The sequence below is a fragment of the Camelus bactrianus genome, chromosome 17 (assembly GCF_048773025.1).
Source record: "Camelus bactrianus isolate YW-2024 breed Bactrian camel chromosome 17, ASM4877302v1, whole genome shotgun sequence".
In the NCBI taxonomy this organism is placed as follows: domain Eukaryota; kingdom Metazoa; phylum Chordata; class Mammalia; order Artiodactyla; family Camelidae; genus Camelus; species Camelus bactrianus.
In genome coordinates, this window is record NC_133555.1 from 10,077,283 (window position 1) to 10,097,122 (window position 19,840).

Below are 19,840 nucleotides of genomic sequence, written 5' to 3' on the forward strand. Positions count from 1 at the left end.
TTGTGTAGGATTCTGACATCTGTAATGCTTTTTTGGCTAATGAATTAAGTCCCAGCTCCCTGCAGTCTGGATACACTGCCCATCAGGCTCTGGTCTCCTAAACAGCTTCTGTTTTATTCCCCATGACTATCCTCTGGTCCCCACCAAACTGGGTTCCTGAGTTCTAACCCAAAGTTGCCTCCCATTTCCAAATGCAGGCCAGTGTCTTATGTGAGGTGACCTTCTCCCTTCACCTCTTCCTTCTGAAACATAGATCATCCTGTCAGTACCAGCTCAGATGTCAGCTCCTTCAGGAAGTCTTCCTTAACCCCTCGCCCAGCCTCAAGCTCCCCCTCTCTCATCTCAGCCACTCGCGGACAGGGAACGTGCCTCTCGTCCCCTTCGCCATCCAGTTACCAGGGGTGGATCAGGTGGGGTGAGGCACCTGATGACATACTGTTGTGACAGATCAATGGCAGATCAATGGGCAAGGAAAAAGGAAAAACCAGAAGGAGGAGATGCTTAGATGGCCCAGAGAGAGGAATTTCCAATTTCAGTCGGGCGTTTGCTTCCAAAGGAGGTATTATCTCCCTCCACAAGAACACCTAGCATCCTTCGGACATGGCGTGATGTACTCGTGTCTGAGTCATCCCAGCCCATTGCTGGAACAAGGTGGGTTTAAGCACCTGAATGTGGCTTATTCCCATAAAGCCCCAAGTCCTCTCCCCCTGCCGCCCCCACCCCACCCCTTACCTCCACCTCCCACAGGGCTTTGGAACTGGTGGCAGATGTGGCTGACTGCCGGCCGGTGGTTCTCAGGAAGACGTGCTGCTTCTTCCTGTGCTCATCACAGGTGAGAAACTTCTCCTGCTCGGCATGGAACAGCCTCACCACGTCACCCTGAGAGTCAACACACGGGGGAACGAAGGAGAATGAGTTGAAAGAGAGAACTGAAGAAGAGCCAAGTGCTCCCAGCCCGTTAAGTACCAAACTTACCCCCTTTAATATGTCATCTTTGTTATCACTCCATTTCATGAAAAGGACTATTTTCCAGCTTGTATTGCAGTTGACAGAATTGACCTGGAAAACAAATTTTGAGTTACTTTTTTTCACATACTCCTCACAACAACAGCATCTTCCAGCCCCCAAGTGCCTCATTTCTGCCCAAGAGGCAAGGGTGTGTTTCAGCCCCCAAAGCCTCAAGACTGACGCCATTAAGCTCCTGGGACCTACAAATTCAACGCCTGTTAGAAATGTTTGGTACAGTCACTATGTCTACTCCACCTGTGGCTAAAAGAACCAAGCTTCCTGCCCTCCGGGAATGATACCTTGTTTTTATTCCCCCAAGTCTTTTTTTCTATAGCCAGAAGGTAAAGGCCCCATGAAAAAAAAGGACTTGCCAAACGGAATGAGCTACAAAGGCAAAAAAAGAAGCCAATGTACACGTTTTAAAATGGTGATCACTAACAGCAGAAGGCACTGTTTGTACACTACATACATGCCAGGCACCGCGCTAAGTACTAACACTCACTAATACATTTAATCCTCAGCAACACCCTAAAAAACAGCAATGACCATCATGCCCATTTCAGAGGTAGGAAAACTGATGCACAGGGAAACTGGCTAAGAACCTACAGTCAAAGAGGTAGGAGATGGGAGATTTGGGATTTGAATCCATCTTTCTCTGCCTCCAGAGTTTGTGTCCTCAACCATTAGGCAAATATTTATGTCACAATCAAGTTAATGTCCTTGTGGTCTCATAATTGCCAATTTCGAGGTTAAGTAGGTATATTGCCAAAAGCAAGATATCACCCTCACAGGGTTTCTGGTGGCTGGTGGTGTACCCACCCTCCTTATGAATTGGCAAAAGGCACTGTCCTTAGGGAGACAAATTAGTAAAATTTGGTAAAAGGGACCCTTCTCTTGTTTAACAAATTACAAAACAATCCCCCAGTGATACAAAGATTAGCAAACTGAGCACCGAGGTGACTGTCAGCCCCCAGCCACTGAACAGGCCTGCACAACCTCATGTGGTAAGCCTGGCTCCGGGCCTTGGTTTCCTCACCTGCAGAATGGGTACACTGCCCCAAGTCACTACCGAAGTCACTTTTAACATGCACATGCTCTGGCCCCAGGAAGGCCTGGTCCCGCAGCACATGCCCACCCACAAACCGTAACTTGATTTCCCTCACCTCATTGCAGCCGGGGTTATCCACCAGCTGGTGGCTGCTGGCATGGAGGGGCTGGCCGGCATTGACGGGGTTCAGAACAACCTTGTCACCTATGACCACCTGGAGAGGAAAGGAAAAATAGAGCTTTTCACAAAATGGGTTGGGACGACAGACGGACCAGGGGCTAGTCCTGGCAGGAGCCAGAGGGGCCCGTGTGGCAGAAGGCCCAGTCCCCGGCAGGTACAAGGATACGGGACGTTTTCCAAAGCCTGACCCTGAGCAGGAGGGGGTGATGTTTACAGCCTAAGGGTAATCTTTCGCCCACAACTGTCACTGATTACCCAAAGATGTCTTCAAAGTCAGTCCAGAGAAGGAATTAAAAATCCTATCTCGCATTCAGTGAAGGCACTTGCGTAAGTAAACTCTAACTAAATTTTAGGAGGAGAAACAGAATACCGTCTGAAGTAAGTTTTCATCTTTGAAAGAATAAAGCTGTAAGTTTTTATTTCTAAAGCAATGACTGTGACACTTTGACAAGTCACATTAATACAATTTCTATTATGACCCAGTCATACATACAGCCATACTTATGTGCATATGGTATAGGTCTATATGTAAATGCATGTGTATGTATATATGTATATGTATGTATATATAAAGACACCTATCTTTATCCAAAATAAAAGTTACCCCCTAAAACAATCTCACCCCCATTATGATTAACACAGCTTGATACTGTCCATTCTATTCCACTTTAAAATGATAATCACAAGCCACTAATGGATCTCTTGGCCCACAAGTGGATGAACACCTGTCTCATGAAACACCCTGTTCTCCAAGGATGACTATTCAAGTCCATCTTACTTTCTCAACCAAGACATAGCTAAACAAGTCAGCTTAAAGGATAGGAAAGCAAAAGACTTCTTGAAAACAAAATTCAAAACCCCGTCTTTTATTATGGGAGTAGAAGGAAGAACAGAAATGACAATTTCCTAAGATGTAAAATCCATCTATTCTCAGTTTGACACATTTGGGGAATGTGTACAGTTAAATTTCTCTAACTCCAAATGAATGTAAGTTAAATGCCTCAAAAAAAAAAAAAAAAGTCTGACACTTTAAGGTGAAATCTAAGCTTTCCTGGACTTGTTCTTCTATTTTCAGTTCATGATCAATATTTACTGTACCCAGCTGGGGCGGGGGGTGCTCTGGTACTGGATGGTTCAGGTATATTGCATATCCTATGACACAAACACAAACATAGAACCTAACACTTATTTAAAATGCCCAAAGCTTGTGTACTTAACATTGAACAATGGCAAAATCCAGTCTCAGGTTAAGGCTAGTTGAGCATTTTGACAAAGTTTCAGGCTATTTAAACACCTATTTCTTTTTTGGTAGAAAACAACTATTTCAGAATCTTAACAAGGTTGGAAGTACTGCTGAGAGCATTTAAACATACTGAAATTGTTAAGTGTATGCTCACATAATGACCTACTCATGCAGCTAATAGGTATCAGAACTGTTCTAGGTCGCCCTGGAAAGGATTTCTGAGGCTTTATATCTTAATGACCCCTGCGGAGGGGAGCCAGCTCAGGACCAGCCGTGGTCACTGAAATGAGAGTGAGAGCCTGCAGGGTTACGGACAACAACTGGGGATAATCCTAAAATCCACTCTTGTTCCTTGCTTTATCTACTTCTTTTCCACCCTTCTTTCCCAACTTTATTTCCTACATGGAGGAGCATTCCTATTTCACTCCTGATCTAGAAGACCAGGGAGACTGCCCCAGACATTAATTTATGACAGCTGTTTTCATGGTGAGGTTACTGAGGTAATGGGCTGCCCATATGATTTTTTCAGAAGCCCAGTAGGAAAAACAGAGCTACTGTATTTAGGTCACACTTCTCTCCAAATTTCCCTGTTTCCCAAACACTGGTTTCCATAGTGATTCCCTTCTGCTCATATATGGTAAGCCTCTGGCTCCAACTTCACAATTCTCCTAGCTGCCTCGAGCACACAGCAAGGGGTGGAGGCACGGCCCGGAGCACCCCCCAGGCCGGGAACCTGCGCTTACACTGTCTCCGATGGACCGCAGCTTGTAGAACGGCTGAATGTAGAACCAGGACCCTTCATTTCCAGCCTCGTCCAACGTCACCCGCATGGCATTCTTCTCCAGCAGGGCAGGAAGCCTCTTGTTCACAGTTAGGTACTTATTACTTTTCAAATGCAAGAGCTGAAACCACCAAGAGAGTAAGGTAAGTGTCGGCACATCTCTGAATCGCTACCACTTCTCTCTCAGTCATATAAAATATGTAACAAACACTCCTTCCACCGCAGAGCCGCCTGTGAAGTTAGAGAGCCACCACAGTGCCTAAGGCAGGGAATAATTAGAAAAGAAGGAAGAGCAAAAGGAGTAGAAGGAGAGACTAGAGCGGAAGAAGACATTTTTTCCCCCAACATCACCCTGGGCAAGATATTCACTCAGGTCAAGCTCACCATCAACCAAGAACAGCACTCCACCATCTGTTAGCAGGAAGGGGCTCACTGCATGTAAAAGGGACTAAGGAACTGCCATCCGAGTACACCTGACACAAAGGTGGAGCTAAGGAAGGACACCGTGAGCACGAGAAACAGTTCAATTTAATGGGTGATGCCATTAGGGCACTGTCAATTCATTTGGAAAAACATGGCTGCTAGCAACGTCCACCTTGAATTTCTAAACACTTTATTCTTAGTTCTTGGGTAATGGTAAGTGGAGGGGATGGAAACACCAAAGATTAAGATGGGAAACGTCTCATAGTTAAGTCTAGACCAGGAAGAGCTGATCAAGGCTTGCCAACCCAACAGGCTGTAAGAGAGGACAGAAGGGAGTATGGAAGACTGCCCGATCCCTGGAGAAATGGTAAGAGCAGTATGGGAGGTCATTGCTAAATGTCAATATTCCCTTTTTCATATGTTAACAGATACAATTTCTAAAACACTTCCTAGGACGTCCACAGATCTTCCATTGGTGTAACTTGTCTGATCCGTGAGCCCGACATCTCTTGGCCATGACACACAAGCCTTTGTTGTTACCCTGATGAGTGGCCCCTGATCCACCATGCACCTGTCCAGGTACTGGACACAGTTGGCTTATAAACCAACATTACCTACGGGTAGATCCCAAGATCCGGGCTTGGGAGAATAAGAAATATTAGGTAATATGTATTCAGAGCTTACTCTGTGACAGGTACCTCTCAAACATCCTAGGAAGCAGATACCATTATTATTCCCATTTTGCTGATGATCAAACTGAGGCATGACAAAAATTCTTGCCCGATACCTAACAGGAATCAAAATGGGAAGGAGTTCCTTTGTAATTTGTAGAATTAATATTAATATTAGTAAAGAAGCCAAATCTTTCCAAAATGGGAACTAATGAAGCAAGATAACCCAATAGGTCAGGTACTCAAAGATAACCCAATAGGTCAGGTCCTACCTTTTGTGTCTGGGTCAAACAATCTGGTAAATGGACACAACAAGAAAGGCCACATTTGGCACTGGGCTTCCTCACATACTGTTTTCTAAGAATAGATGCGGGTGGATTTTTTGAACAAAGTCTGTGGTAGCTGTTTCTTACATTGTGTTTTATCCTCCTGTCAAATTTAAAGGCACCAGAGATAAACAAGCAAATCTCACAACCTGAAGGTAAGAAATGGGACCTACCATCAAATGTTCTATCTGAAGGTACAGAATTGATCTTACCACCTCTGGTGACCAGGTCTCCAACCAGCAGATACAAATTACAGGGAAGACAATTTTCACCAAATACGAAGAATTTTCAAGCAAAGCAAGTTAAGCAAAACTGCAATAAACAGGCTCCTCTTCAGATAGGGAACCTCCCATTTTAAAAATTGGGACAGATTTTAAATTATCAGCCGCAGAGGAGAGAAGTGGACTCCGGCTCAGAGAGAACCAACAAAAGCCCGAGAGTCCAGCCCACATGAGAAATGCCAGACCTTGTGCAATAAACCAGCTGTCTCCATGGAGTCTTGTGTGTCCAAACCAGGTTTCATGTGTTTGTTTTTCGTTTCATTCATTGCAACGCTCCAGCTGCACCACAGAAGAGTGGCGTTGACCTACCTGGATCACATTGCCATACTGGATGACTGTCCCCAGCAGTTTCCGGTTTTCTGTCTCATTTTGCTTCTTCTCCAAGTCTGCAGCGTGCTGTACATGGAGAAGGAAGATTGGTCACAAAGAGGAAACAATGGGTCATATTTCTCTGCAGCGACAAAAAACCAACATAGCCGGTTCATACAAGAACCACAGAAATTAAGCAAATACCTACGTATGCCCTGAGGCAAAGCGAAATGAGCAAGGAGTTCAAGAATCCAACACACTAGGCCTTTCTTTGCTGGCCTTTCTGGCTTTTATAGAATGTTTTTTTCTCTAAGGAATTGCTGGGCATCTGCTTATGGTAAGACTAAGTTAAAATCTTACAAATTTTTTAAAGAAAATAGAGCAAGGTTGGAAGAAAATTTAAATACTCCTTTTTTTTTTATTTGTAAAGGTCTTCTTTTAATGTTTTTAAGTAAAATAAAACTGAATTAAAATGCTGCTTTTGTGACCTGGAATCTGCTATTTAGCAGCTGTGAGCCTCAGTTTCCCCTTTTGTAAAATGGATACAAAAATAATACCTTCACCACATAAAAATCACATGGCATAGTGCTGCATCATTGCAGCGTGAGTGTTAGTTACTATTGTTACATATTAATTATAATTTACTTAATTTTCATCGTAGTGCCTCATTATCCCAATTTAATAAAGAAGAAACAGACTCAGAGATGAAAAAGTTTAGTTGACATTGCATTTGCTAGTTGAATGATAAATACAAAAGAGGTTTGTTACACTATTTTTTCTAGTACTATACGTATTTTAAATTTTGCTTAATAATGTTATTTTTACAAAATCATACGTCTATTAAGTAACCAAGATAACCCTCAAACCCATATTTGGGTTAACTCCAGATTTATGCAGTCACAAATGAGGCTGGAGATATTACTAGCCCAACTTTGGCAGGGTAGGGAGCTCGGTAACGATGAACTGAGGGTCTGCCAAGGCTTCCCACCTGCACAGTTATTTTCTATTCGTTTACCTGTGTAACTCTGCAAGTGCTGTCAGCATATTACAACAACACTAAAGGGGACTAGTTTCATCCTAGGCAATTAAATTGCTGTTCCAAACTCTGTCCCCGAAACCCAGACTGGGTAAAACAGAAGTAAAATAACAAGGAAGAAATTCAGTATCTAATCCGCTGGGGGATCAGAGCGTGATGACCAACGGTGGACTTTGGAACTGTTTTCATAGTTCTCTTCCTGGAGTCTCCCTTTTCCTTGAGGCAAGATGCTAGCAGATGCCAGTGGGTTACTGGGCTTCTTTTCCAGGTAGCATGTCTGCATTTCCATAGGACCCTCTCGACTTGGTCCTGGTCCCACCACAGACCAGCTTTATCATCTTGGCCAGGCCACTTAACATCACCAAGGCTCGCTCAGCATTCTCATCCACAAAATGAGGACAAGTCTTTTAGGGCTGTCTCAGAGACTGGAGGAAGCATGTACCAGGTACAGAACAGGCATTCGATAAATGCTATTATTATTACACGTAAGTTTTCACAACTAAGAAATATTCTAATGATGAGAATTTCAAAAGGCGAACGAAGTTGGCTGGGTGAAGAATCTTTCCGTTTCCTTCAGATTCAGCATCTGCCCCACCTCTACCCGGAGTGTAGGTATTTTTAGGAAGGCACATCTTTTGAGAAAAATAAGCTGCAGGAAGCCACGCTAAACCAAAAAGAAAGCTCATTACAGGAGGGGAAGGATGCTCGTGTTCGCGTAGGTGACTCCGAGTTTACCGCATCTGTCTCAACCCTTGAAAACAATGGTCTATTCAGAGGCTCCCCTCTTTCTCTTCTGGAATTAGTTACCAGTCTGCTATCCTCAGTTACAGAAAGACAATACCCACTGGGTTCAAGACACATTCAGAAATAATACCAGTGCAGACACCATGGCAATCCTTGGCATCCAAACTGCCTGGGCACAGTTCCCCACCCTCTCTCTCCCCGCTCCGTAAACACTCTCCCTCGGCCTCCTCCCACCTCCCTTCTCCCTGTGCTCATGCCTGAGCTGCACCCTCTCCAGACAGCTCTCCAGTCCCCACAGGTTCTGCAGGTAGTTCTCCTGCAGTGTTTCTTCTTCAAGCTAAACACTGGACTGCAACCACTTGGAAGGAAGGTTTATACACTGGAGAGAGCCATTTATTCTTTCTGCTAAGCAGTTCTCAGCTAATAAGGACAGGAAATTCAAGAAAGAAAAAATGTCAAAGGCTAGAGGGAAAAAATTAATGGATTCAGTAAAATAGAACAACATTTTTCCAACAAACAAATCACGTTTTCTCTGCTCAAAACATCACACTCAAAGTATTCACCTTGACAGAGTTATAAAGTAGTGCTGCTTGGAGTTATGTGATACAAGACTCCTGTTTAAGAGGGAAAATTCTCATGGCCATCCCTCTTACTCTCAAGAATTTCCAGTGGCTTCAATGTAAGAAATATTAATCTAAACTATTATGTTCCTATCTACGATCAGATTAAGTATAAAAATGGTAATACAATGGTCACTGGCATGTCTAAAAGGCAATGTCAGATTAGTCACCAAGAAGGCACATATTCTATATTTAAGACTGACTAAACACCAGCAGCTCTAAAGATGAAAGGGCATTAGTCTAAAAACATACAAAAGGTTAAATGAGAACAGAAAGTGCAAAACTGAAGAACGAATATCTGAGAATATGAACTATCGCATCTGAAGCTCTGTTAAAGGTTTAATGATGATCAATTATTGAATAAACATTCTGTGCATTAGGCGATGGACCATTCTAAGAATTCACGTTTCCTGTAAGCACTCTCTGTTTAAGGAGAAAACGCTCCCATTCATTTCACGTTTTACTAAGTGCATGAATACTAACCATCTAGGTGTTCATTTAAGTTCCCACATCAGTCCTGAGGTAACTCCCTCCACAAAACCACATTTTTCTCCCCCTGTTTTATTAATAATTGACACATGGTACTGTCAAATTGGTCCAAGTTAGAAAGAAACATCCATCATGATTTTTAGTTCAACAGGTGAGGCAAAAGGTTGATAAAAAGGAAGTAAGGTATGGACGGTACCTGGGCCCGCTGACCAAGGCTGCTTCCATCCTTGGAAAAAATGGTCTGTTAAATCTCTCAAGTATAGTCTAAGGATGAGCCCACAGGGTAAGACAGCAAACTCATACCATCTTTCTGAAGAATAATCAGGCAATAACGCTGGAAAAGTTTTTCAATGGGCATAACTGTGACTTAATAATTCCATTTCTAGGAGTTTCTCCTAAGAAGATAATCTGGCATGTGCACAAGGTCATAACCACCATTTTTTTCTTTCAGAATAGCAAAAACTGTCAGGATCATGAATACCTTCCACTCTCATAGGGACCGACTATCTAAAATTACAGTACCACCATACCATGGAGTAACCAAGGGACCATTAAAAATAGCCACAGAGATACCTATGTATTCATGACATATTAAGTGGGGGGAAAAGCAGCTGAAAGAAAGACAGGTGAGACAGCATGCCCTCAGTGACACTTTAAAACATAGAGATAAAGGAATCAAACTGGGGGGTGGCAAAGTATGGCACACACCAAATAGAAACAAACCAAGCTTATCTTTGAGGAGTGAGGTTTAGGCACCACATCATCCCCCCCCCCCTTTCCTTACTCATGTGTATTTTGGAACACAACTCCTACAATACTCACACGTGCCCCTTCTTCAAAACATCTTCGTATCTCTGTGGCAATAAGTCTGGATTTTTAAAAAGCTATCTTAAGTGTGTTATCTTTTCAGCATTCAACAACTCCGATAATGTAAGTACCTGCTGCTCTTTCCCCTTACAGGATGGGTTAAGGACAGTCCTGAATTTCTAAGGAAGAAATCACACTCTATGCTTTGGTCTCTAGCACCGTGATTCACCACGGACGTTACCATACTCCCAAAGCAACACCAAGGTCAACCCCGTCACAGTCACCTGTTATTTTATTTCAGAAAGAGAGAAACCAATATTAAATTACTAGAGCGAGGTCACTGGGACAGTAGGGAACAGGTATTTATTTAAGGTCGACAAGCTCTGAATGGCATAACATGATATTGAATTAAGGCTTCTGAAAGCAAGCAAGTCAGGACCCTGGCAACAGAAGACAGAAGAGTGTCATCTCTCCTCCGGTTCCTCCTACCTTGTCAAAGCTAAGGCTTAAAGTTTCCTCCAAACCAAAACAATGTAGGTGCTAGTTCAAGATAACAGGTAAAAATGCTGTCAGGAAGTGGTAAGTCAAGGCCTGTAGAACAAATTATGGGATTTGTGGGAGAAGTGGGGGAAGCTCACTTTGCCAAGAGACCAGGGGAGTTAGAATCCAATGATTCCTGCGGAAGGAACACACACACACGCACGCACACGTGCGCGCGCGCGCACGCACACACACACACACACACACACACACACACACACACACAGAGGAACTAGCCACTAGATGTCATTCTTCAGACTGCTGTATGCTGCATATCCTGGTCAAAAGGAAGTCAAGTGGTCTAGACAACTAATTCCTTAAATGGCATTCATTTAAAATAATCTGACCTTTGATTGGGGTGCTCCACAGTAGTTGACAGAAATAAAAATAAAAACCCACTGGAGACTGGCCATCAGCCCCCAAAGGCAAGTGGCTGCCCAAAATACAACATTTTAATGGCTGTGCTAGAACATGGAGATGACTTTCAGACACGAGGGGGAAAAGGTCCAACTAAGCAGGAAAGTAGGAACTGTACCAAGTTAATATTCAAGATGTGAATGTCCCATCAGTAATCTTAAGTCAGGGGATAGAGCTGGTTTCTTTTTCAAATTTATTTAAAGCACAAACAGCGTGAAAGAGAAAAATTCGTTGTTTGTGTATTTGAGTAAGGAGTTCAAAGTTCTCGGTCGCCATGAGGACTGTATTTTCAACTGTGTGGATTTTTTTTCATGGTTCATTTGAAGGAAGGAGCATCAGAAGGAACTGCTGATGGAACAACACACGTGCCACAGGCTGCAAATGGGTGGCAAAAGAACCCCATCCTGCCTGAGCCATTATTGTGTTGGTGTTGAGTATATGTTTAATACTTTCCTTGAATCAGGTGTCAACATTTTTTAAAAAAATGAGATATGACGCATAAACAGTGAGATAAAAGCATAAATTTTTAGCTTCTCGTAAATAAGCAGAAGACGTGGCAGCAGCTCTCAGCCCACCTTCCCGCACAGCAACAGCAGGGGAGTGGAGCTGCCCCTCCGGACACACACTCACAGGCACACACAGACACACTCTGCTTAGCAATCTGGCCCACTCAAGGCCCCTGTGTTCAAACTGACTTCCTGCTCGGCCACGAACAACATGAATTTACAACCCCTGCTGTAAAAAGCACAGGAGAAGAAAGGGTCTGCCATGTACTAATAAGATCTTGTTGGACAGAATGATTTTCATCCCAGAAAAGGAGAGGCGGGACTAATGAAGACATGCACTCCTTCCACCAAGATATCCCCACAGGCGTATGCACTAAATAGCTCTCCCCGGAGACGTGCAGAATTGAGTAACCTTTCCCACTCATTCAACTAGATTCCCATGCTCCCGGCACAGACTTCGGAGGGATTCTGGATCATCACAAGGACTGTGGGAGGAGGGGATCGCTACTTATCTGCAGTGGATGAGAGCCAGGGCTGCCGGATGCCCTGAAATGCATGGTACCGTCCTGCACCACGGTGCCAAGGAAGACGTAGTGTTCCTCTCATAAAATTGGACGCTGGGGTGGACACTCACATGGATTGAAAAGCTGTCTGCAGCTTCTGAGCCCAGCCCATTAAGTCCACTTTACACATCAACACAAAGCAAGGTTTTGCATGGTTTAACTAATATTATTAATATATTTTTAAAATAAAATTTCAAAACTTTATTAAAGAGCACTTGCAAGAGCGTGCTTTGCATTCTTCATAACATTACCAAGAGCAGCTGACTATTCTGGAAAATCACATTACAGAACATGCTTTCTGGGTCACTGGGACTATCCCCCTCCATCAGTCAGTCTTCGGCTGCCTCATGCACAGGGTTTACCTAAAAAGGTACAAGCATTCCCTTCTTTAAGCCCTCTAGAGTGATCCTGCCTGAGCTTTAATTTAAGAAAGTATATAATTATAAAATTTATTACTTTCCTTTTGTCTATATTATTCATTTTTTTAAAATTTGGCATCTTGGGAGGTTGTATTATCTATGAATTTTATTTCTAGGTACATAAGATTTGCTCTTCACAGACAGCAATGGGTCTGCTCAAGTTGAGAATGTCTGCCTAAAAACCTTTAAAATAATGATGCAATTCCTGAAGTCTTCAAAGCAATCTCTTTGTTTCTGTTGTTTCTCCTTCTCCCACCCTCCCACTCCGACAGATACCTCACTTTGAGGCTTACTTGTCATTTCCTCCTCCTCCAGGAAGCCCTCCCTGACCACTGTATCACACATCCTTATTCACAAAAGTGGGTCTGTGTGCCCCTTCCAGGTGCTCCCACAGCCTCAGTGGTTTGCCCTGTGACTGTATTTGCGACCATCTTACCACTACTCTTTTATTCTTAATTAGCTGTTAAGCTCCCAGAGGGTTAAGATGCTGTCAGTGTTATCACCATCACCTAGCACAGTGCTCATTCGTGCATTCAGTAGGTATTTCCTGAGCACCTATTATGTGCCAGACACTATTCCAGGCATGGGGAGGCAGTGGAGAACAAGACAGACACTGCTCCTCATCTTGTGGAGCCGTCATTCTAATGAGTGAGAGATAATGAAGGGAACTATTATTAACTAGAACTGCAGACTCTGACCAGGGCTGAAAATGATATAGGCAGGGTGCTCTAATGGAGAAAAACAAGCAAGACACGGCTTAAATAAGGAGGTGGGGAAAGACCTTGCTGAAATGATTCAAACCGACATGTGAAAGAGGCAAAGGTCTTCACTTTGGAAAATCAGAAGAATGTTTCAAACACAACAGATTGAAAGTTCCAAGGGTGTGTGACTGTTAAGAGTCTGTGGGGCTCAAAACAATAAAAGGAAATGAAATAAAGCGAGTGTGGCTGGAGCACTGTGTGTACAGCTCAGAAGCCGCAGAGGGAAAGCGGGGTCTGGCAGGCACCAGGTCTGCACTTCACTGAACGCGCAGCGTGGGCTCGGGTGTCTCCACCCTGGAGGGTAAGCTCACTGACGGTAGCAACCTGGTCTCTGCGTCAGGCCTGGAGCACCTCACCCCTGTCTCACACAGTACCTGCTGGATAAAGAAGCTGCTTTATGTGAGCTCTACCTTACTAAGTGCAGTACATTGTGCCTCTGCCATTTATGAGTCAAAAACACAGCAAGTGCGCACTCCGCGGTGCTCACAGATAATCCAAGTCCTCAACTGTCATTGCTAAGTCCCAAGAAAGATCATGTTTTTAAAATTCAGTTAATAAATGTCTTTGAGTGCCTACCACAAGTTGTAGGCAAGAGAGATACAGCAACGAACAAACCTGACACTACCTCGCGCCCTTGAGGAGTTCACATTTGAGGAGGGGTAGACAGCCCACAAATTAGAAAGATCATGATAAGTGACATGGAAAAAAAATCCAGCAGAATAGGGGGGTTGGGGAATGGATTGCAATTCCAATAATACCACATTGGATCTATGTCATGTCTTTCTTCTAAATATCTTAAAGTACTTTCACACAGACTAGCTTCACAGAAGAATTAGGTCCTCTAGACACTAGAAGAATTATGTCATCATTTGACAGGTGGAAAAACAGGCTCAGAGAGGCTCAAAAATTTGCTTATGGTCACACAGCACAACAGCAGCAGAATGAGCATCTCTCTTATAAGACAACTAACAGCTGAGATAAATACAATAATGGATGAAATTTATTAAGCACTTATTATGTGTCAAGCACTGTTCATGTGCCTTTTGTTTCCTTTCATGTAATCCTCACAACCACCTAATGTGGATATTATCATTATTCCCATTTTACAGATGAGGTAACAGAGGCACAAAATAGCTCAGCAACTCGCCCCAGACGGCCAGTCAGTGAGTGGTGGAGCCAGCGTTCTAGTCTAGGCAGCTGTCTTCCTGAGCTTGTGCGTATAGCCAGTTCTGCACCCACAGCCACCCCGGAAGGGGAATGGCTGAGAAAAAAAGTAACTCTCAAGACATCTCAGGAGGACTGTGACCCATCTTTCCTTAGGGTCAGCTCCCTTTTATCCCTTTATTAAAGAATATATGAAAGCTAGTATCCAAAGCTGGAGGTTTGCAAACCCATCTTCCCAACCCATTCCATTTGGACACAACCCAGGTGGCAGCTCACTAGACCTCGCCGTGGACCCCATCCCAACACATACGTGCAGCTTGTTGAGCAGTACGGCGTCTGTTGTGCTGTTGGCTCCCGGCTTCGCAGCTTTCCAGAACTGCTTCTGGGCCGAGTAGCGGTTCATGGGACATAGCTTAAAGAGGCAATCTAGAAGTGAAACAAAGAAATAAACATTGTTATTCAGAAGTATACACACTCAACCTATGAAAAAAACTACCCCCTGTACTTCTATAAGGCATTATAAATGATACATAAGTATAAATGACAAGTTATAAGGCCCTTTTACAAACCTCTCCTTTGAGCTTTAATTCTCACCATCATTACATGAGGTTACAGATGAGGAAAATGAGGCTTTTAGAAAGTCAGTGAATTGTCCAATGTCACAGAGCCAGTTAGTGGCAGAATTGGGGCTCAGACCCAAACCTGCAGCTCTCAATGCTGCCCCATAGTTGCCTCCTTTACTTTATGCTGGACAAATATAAGGACAACATCCTCACTATACACAACAGTACACAAAAGCACTTCTGGATATAAATTCAACTCTTTTCAGTTCAACTACATTTTTTTAAAAAACAGAAGCTCATTCGGAGGCACCTCCTAGGGCAATGGTCTCTTGAGTGTCGTGTACAAGATGCTCCTCTGGGGAGCAGAAGGAAAACACATGAACTTGCACTGAGACATCCTGTGCCCTTGTCCCTGTCTTTCAGGGCATCGTGACTGAGCCTCTGTTTAGGTGTGCTGGGGCTCATACGACTTTTTACATTGTCTTGTGTAGTAGAACTAACCCTCACAAAATGGACCAGTAGTTTCAAAAGATTTCTGCAAAGAAATCACAACATCGAAGATACTAGTAATGCAAACCCAGCAAACAAAAGGAAGGAAAAAAAGAAAATGATGCTCTGATCAGATCTGAAAAAAAGTCACCCAGATATTAAAAATCATTTTAAAAATATTTAAAATGTTGTCTCTAATGATAGATGTTTCTCTTAAAGTATCTATGTGCCTGAAAGTATTCATAATATGCTGATTAACAGGACACTATATTATTGTTTGATCTTAATCTTCTTTATCAACTTCTACTTTCCTGTTTGTTTTTATAATGCATGCAATACATTAGGACAATGACACATGTATATAACTTTTAAATATGTACACACAGACATACACATAATTTAGGGGTGTATTTGTCATTTTTTTATACAGATATGCCATCAAAAAAGTTCAGAAATAACTGCTCTAAATCTAAAACATAAAGTGTTACCTTTTGACATATAGGATTTTCAAATGGCAAGTATTTGTGGAGTAAAATTAATGAATTTTGAATTAACACCCATATTTGGAAAAATTGTACCCTCAAAGTAGATCAGAACAAGCTTATAAGGAAATTTCATCTACTAACTGGACACTCATTCTTATCTGTTCACTGAAACATTCTCTGAAAGGATGTTGAAAAGGTAAATACCTAGTAACTGTCTTAGCCAAATACTATCTCAAAGAAAATTTCATTTGCTGTTAAGTACACAGACACTAAGACTTTCCTCTAATTCAGACCACCCTTTCTTCTGCTGGAATCAATGGACTTTTACTAAGCACAGCACACACAAATACTTGACATCATTCAGAAAGATAATCTAAAATCATTTCACTGTGGAAATAAAAGATACTTCCCCATTTCTATCATCATCTTTTCACTAAGTATTTCTAACTAGTCACAAGCAGCTGCAGGGTAAATATAAGATCAGTGACATCCATCTTCATCAAAAATACAATCCGTCTCCTGAAAGTAATTATTAGTGCATATGAAAGACAATATCCAGGACTTTAGAGAACAAAGAACATGGCAGGAAACCAGTTTAAAAGATGGGGCTTCTCTCTCCATCTCTAATGAAGGTCATGGCTCATTGTTATTTACTGCATCAGTATCAACTTCATGACATCACTGAAAAACACAGTTTTTCTACCAGTTTGATACATGTGGACTCTCCATTCTCCCTGTGAACAATCACACACAACCATGAGACTCTTGGCCCGTGTTCAATGTCCTATCTCTGACACAGGACAGAGGGTGGCATTTGCCCTAGGCCAGGATGACTTCCTTGATAATCACATGACTTGATACAAAAAAAATTTTTAAACATTTAAGTCGATGGTATATTGGATATACTCTATGGATCACATGAGGGTAGTAATTTCATCAATAAAAAGATACGGAGAAAAATGGTCTATTTTCTTCCTCCAACACAATTCATAGGATGACAGCTACATGGTATGCATTACCGCCACCCCCATAATTTGACACTTCAGGTGATTTGAGGACCAAGCTGGACGTATAGCGCCAAGGGATGAACATGCAATGGCACATACCATTTCACAGCTGTTCACGGTATAGCCCAGCCAAGCACCCCACGTAACAAGCCAACGGAGTACAACCCAGGCTCACAATTTCAGGTAACTTGACTTTCACGGGCACTAAGATGAGCGTGTGAACTAAAGCACCATCCATCCCACCAAAGCCTTCCTCTAACTCCCACACCAACTATTTCCCTTGGGCAAAGCAGAGCACCGTACTGGATTAAGCATTCTTACAACCAACCGTCCACGTAAATATGAGATGCTAACACACTAGTAACAGAACCAAATTAGCCTTGCTGATTTTGTCCTGTCTTCCCAGTTGCTTAGCAACTGATTCAAAGTGAAAATTAAATTAAGCAATTCAAATGCGATGTTAAAGGAACCTTCTGAAATTCTGCAATTCGGCGGCTCTATATTGCCCTTTGCTATTTGGATGGCACAGCAGGACAAAATTAAAGTTCTGCTGGATCCAAATACTGCGCTAAATATAGCAATACACAAATACAGGACATCCAGTAGAAGAACACATACAGAACCTATTTGAACCAAGTATACACATGTGTACAGACATGTGTGTGTATACACACACATTGTGCTTTGATCTTGCCCCAAAGAAATGCCACAAAGATCTCTTATGTGACAAGTGTTTTTTCAAGTCTTTAAAGAATAAGCTAAACTAGGCTTCCGAAAAGTTACTTTGGAATATTTCTCAGCTTCCGCCGATGCCACACTGGGCTAGCAAAGGAGAACTTAGCTGAATGAAAGGGCTGGGTTAAGTGTTCAAGGGCACATGGGTTGGAAACCAGACAGAACAGGCTGTAAGCGACCTTCCAGGGTTTAAACAGCATTCCAGAACATGGTTGGAGGGAGAACACTCAACTGCTTAGCAGGAGTGTTAACCGTGACGTTCAGACTTGTGATGCTCAGTTAAGAGAAGACAGGAGCCGCAGGTGTGCTTGGAGTCCTCCTTAAAGGGGTCCTGGGTGGGGGGTGAGAAAGCAAAGCAGCCGACCTCAGAGGGAGCCCCCATTGGAGACTCAGTCAGAGAATGAAGCCTGCCAGGAGAGCAGCTGAAACCCCCATCTCCTCGCTGTCCTCCATATCCCTGGGACTCTAGAAAGTAACGTCCTCAACTTCAGAGACTTGTGTCTCTTTTGAACACTCTGGTAACCCAGGGCACAAGGATGGTTGCTGAACTAATGATTTAAGTGTACTGAAATCCCCTAGGGCCCCAGAAGCCATGTCAGGTTTGTCCTCTCACGTCACTTTCAGCCCTGAGGCCCCAGGAGTCTACTCATGATTTCAGTGGCTACTTATTCGTGTGCCTACTGCGCACGGGCAAAGTACCGAGGGCTGAAACTCCAACAGCGGACCAGACGCACAAGTGTCTTAGTATAATCCTCATGACAGCAAAAACCAGTCAAATACACAAGATGAATTACAGCAAGTTAAAAGTACTCTGGGGGCAAGAATTATTTACCAACCCAATTCAACCAGTGCGGAAAAGCAGCACTTCATACAAGGTTGTCAGCAAAAGGCATCTCCAGGAACATGGTTTTTGAGCTGAGGGCTGTAGGTTCCTTCTCATCCTGAGAAAAACATGGAGGCAAAGCATTCCAGGCAGAGGGAAGACCGCGTGCGAAGGCCCTGAGTTGGAAGAAAGTCTTGTGTGATAGAAAGTGAAAACAGAAGGGCTGGAGGGCAGCGGGTAAAGGTGCAGATGTGGCTGGCGAAGCCAGCAAGGGCCACAGCACGCAGCACGGCGTGGGCCACTGTCAGCCACTGCTTGTTGGGCAGTGGGAAGTGAGCAAAGGGCTGAAAGCAAAGAAGAATCCGACTTACGTTTCTACAGGAGCTTTCTGCTTAGTGAGGGTGCCTACTAAGAACAGGCAGGCTTGGAGAGGGTGGATTTGGAGGGGCACAGGAGACATCAAGAATCTTATTCTGAAGGGAGGATATAGCTCAGTGGTAGAACCCGTGCTTAGCATGCGTGAGGTCCCCCCGGGTTCAATTCCCAGTACCTCCATATAAACAAATAAATACCTAATTACCTCCTCTTCAAAAAAAAAAATAACAAATTAAAAAAAAAAGTCAGACAATGTTTTCTGGTTTTTGTTCTTTTTGAAAAAAGACTCTTATTCTGGCTATGCTTGGTTTGAAATGCCTATGAAACAACCGGGCTGAAATACTGAGGGGGCCGTCCATCAACCAGAGGCTGAAAACATAGAAGAGTCAGTCATTTAAGGGAGTGGGGGTAGAAGAAGAGGAAGGATGGGGGTGCCAGAGAGGAGAGGACAGCTGAGGAAATCAGAACGACAAACGCAATGCAGAGACCACCACCCGCCCTTGGCTAGGGAGATCTATCCAAAACTAGAGAATATGTTAATTGAAGCTTGCAAAAGCTCGAACTTGATTCAAAGCTTTCGAAGAGCAGAATAAAGACATTTCCTCTCTCTTTCTCCTCTCCATTTTACTCCCCCCCCAAAAAAAACACAATGAAAAATAAAAACAATAAAAAATGCAACTTATCTTCCATGAAACTCAAATCCATCTTCCCAAAATACAATAAACGAAGATGGAAAGAAGCTGGAGCCATGGAACTTGATGGATGGAGGTAAGTATTTGCAGTCAGGTGACCAGTGAGAAGCAAGCTTATTTGCTCTGTGGAACCTGGTAAAGCTCAGGAATCCACGATAATACCATGCAGAGCATTGCTGCCCACCCTGGAGCAGGGACAAAGCGTTCCAGGGACCGAGGCTGAGGGGGGCAGATCACCCATCTGCCTGGCACGCAGAAGCATACTGGGGCTCTCAGAGGGGAGAGTCGACCAGCAAATGCCACAAAAGAGCTACACAAATAAAGCAAAATGAGAT

The 19,840-nt window shown here is 43.3% G+C and overlaps 1 protein-coding gene across 2 annotated transcripts in view; it reads right to left on the reverse strand.

Annotated features, from left to right (window-relative positions):
* Positions 1–19,840, reverse strand: part of ITPR1 (inositol 1,4,5-trisphosphate receptor type 1) — a 299,832-nt gene that overhangs the window by 175,021 nt on the left and 104,971 nt on the right. For both annotated transcript variants that reach the window (XM_074344434.1, XM_074344433.1), the window contains exons 5-10: positions 14,647–14,762; positions 6,271–6,357; positions 4,223–4,381; positions 2,172–2,270; positions 976–1,059; positions 733–879 (exon numbers count right to left, since the gene is read on the reverse strand). In XM_074344434.1, coding sequence (XP_074200535.1) covers positions 733–879; positions 976–1,059; positions 2,172–2,270; positions 4,223–4,381; positions 6,271–6,357; positions 14,647–14,762 — 692 coding nt within the window. The remainder of the gene's footprint in view (positions 1–732; positions 880–975; positions 1,060–2,171; positions 2,271–4,222; positions 4,382–6,270; positions 6,358–14,646; positions 14,763–19,840) is intronic.